This window comes from Aplysia californica, unplaced genomic scaffold, assembly GCF_000002075.1.
Source record: "Aplysia californica isolate F4 #8 unplaced genomic scaffold, AplCal3.0 scaffold00474, whole genome shotgun sequence".
Taxonomy (NCBI): Eukaryota; Metazoa; Mollusca; class Gastropoda; order Aplysiida; family Aplysiidae; genus Aplysia; species Aplysia californica.
Window position 1 is genome coordinate 609,925 of NW_004797744.1, and position 1,517 is coordinate 611,441.

Genomic DNA, 1,517 nt, shown 5'->3' on the forward strand with positions numbered 1-1,517 from the left:
GAGAGAGAGAGAGAGAGAGAGAGGGAGAAGAGAGAGAGACAGAGAAAGACAGAGATACAGAGAGAGACAGAGACAGAGAGAGAGAGAAAGAGAGAGAGGGAGAGATAGAAAGAGAGAGTCACTTACATGTGTGGGAGCAGCTCGTAGATGTTCCTACTCCTGTGCTCCTCTATCCCCCCGTGTGTGTAGAGAGGCAGTTTGTCATGGACAGTCACACATACAAACAAACAAACAGACACAGACACACACACAAACACACACAGACACACACACACATACAACCACACATAGACACTCACATATGTGGGGGCAGCTCGTAGATGTTCCTACTCCTGTATTCCTCTATCACCCCGTGTGTGTAGAGAGGCAGTTTCTCATAAGGGTTGACCGACACCACCACATTGCCGATGTACGTCTGTGGACAGGAGGGAAAGATTGAGAGAATGAAAACACCCATCATGACCGGCATTATCATTGTCATAATCGTCATGATTATTATCATCATCACCATCATCATCACCATCATCATCACCATCATCATCACCATCATCATCATCATCATCATCATCATCCTCGTCATCATCATATCACCACCACCACCACCACCACCGACCACCACCATCATCATCATCCCATCATCACCACCACCATCATCATCATCAACATCATTATTGTCACCACTCACTATCATCATAATTATTATAGCATGGAATCTTGCATGCAAAATATATACGTTTTAAAAAACCATTCCATACAGTAAAAGAAAAAACAACGAGCATTCTAGCTGTTAAATGGCTTCGTATTCGTCAATGTAACAATTGTTCATTAAAAAAACTGCTAGAAAGAGTTGATCTATCAATCGCTTCTGCCTGTGTTACAGCCCGTGTACACTGCCAATTTGATTTGCTTGATTTGAGTCCAGCAGATTTTCCTTCAAGGGAGGGGCCAAATTAATCGATCAATATGGTACAATACGACTGAATTCAACTAAATTCGACTGTCTCCTTAAAAAAATCAAACAGGCTTGTTTTTCAAAGTCGCGAGTCGAATCGATCGTATTGTGACGAAAGGGTAGCAAGAGAGTCATAGACAGACAGACACATAGACAGCATACTCACGTCGACAGACAGACAGACAGACAAACAGACACGCAGACAGACAGACACACTGACAGACAGAGAGACGGACGGACAGACAAACAGACAGAAAGAGTGACAGACAGTCAACTCACACAGATCCGCAGGTGGAGGATCCTCTGCTGTAGGTTAACTAGACAGACAGACAGGCAAACACACACACACACATAAACACACACACACACACATACAGACACACAAAAGTCATCTACTCAAATAGATCTGTTGGTGCAGGAATCTCTGCTGTTGATTCTCCAGACAGACAGACAGACAGACATACAGACAGACAGACAGACATACAGACAGACAGACAGACAGACAGACAGACAGACAGACAGACAGACAGACAGACAGACAGACAGACAGACAGACAGACAGACA

General features: G+C 44.0%; 1 protein-coding gene across 1 annotated transcript in view; it reads right to left on the reverse strand.

The window, feature by feature from the left end:
- Positions 1 to 475, reverse strand: part of LOC106012725 (unconventional myosin-Ib) — a 6,925-nt gene extending 6,450 nt beyond the window's left edge. Inside the window, exon 1 of the mRNA XM_013086509.2 lies at positions 300 to 475. Within this exon, the coding sequence (XP_012941963.2) occupies positions 300 to 475 (176 nt within the window). The remainder of the gene's footprint in view (positions 1 to 299) is intronic.
- Positions 476 to 1,517: the final 1,042 nt, after the last annotated feature.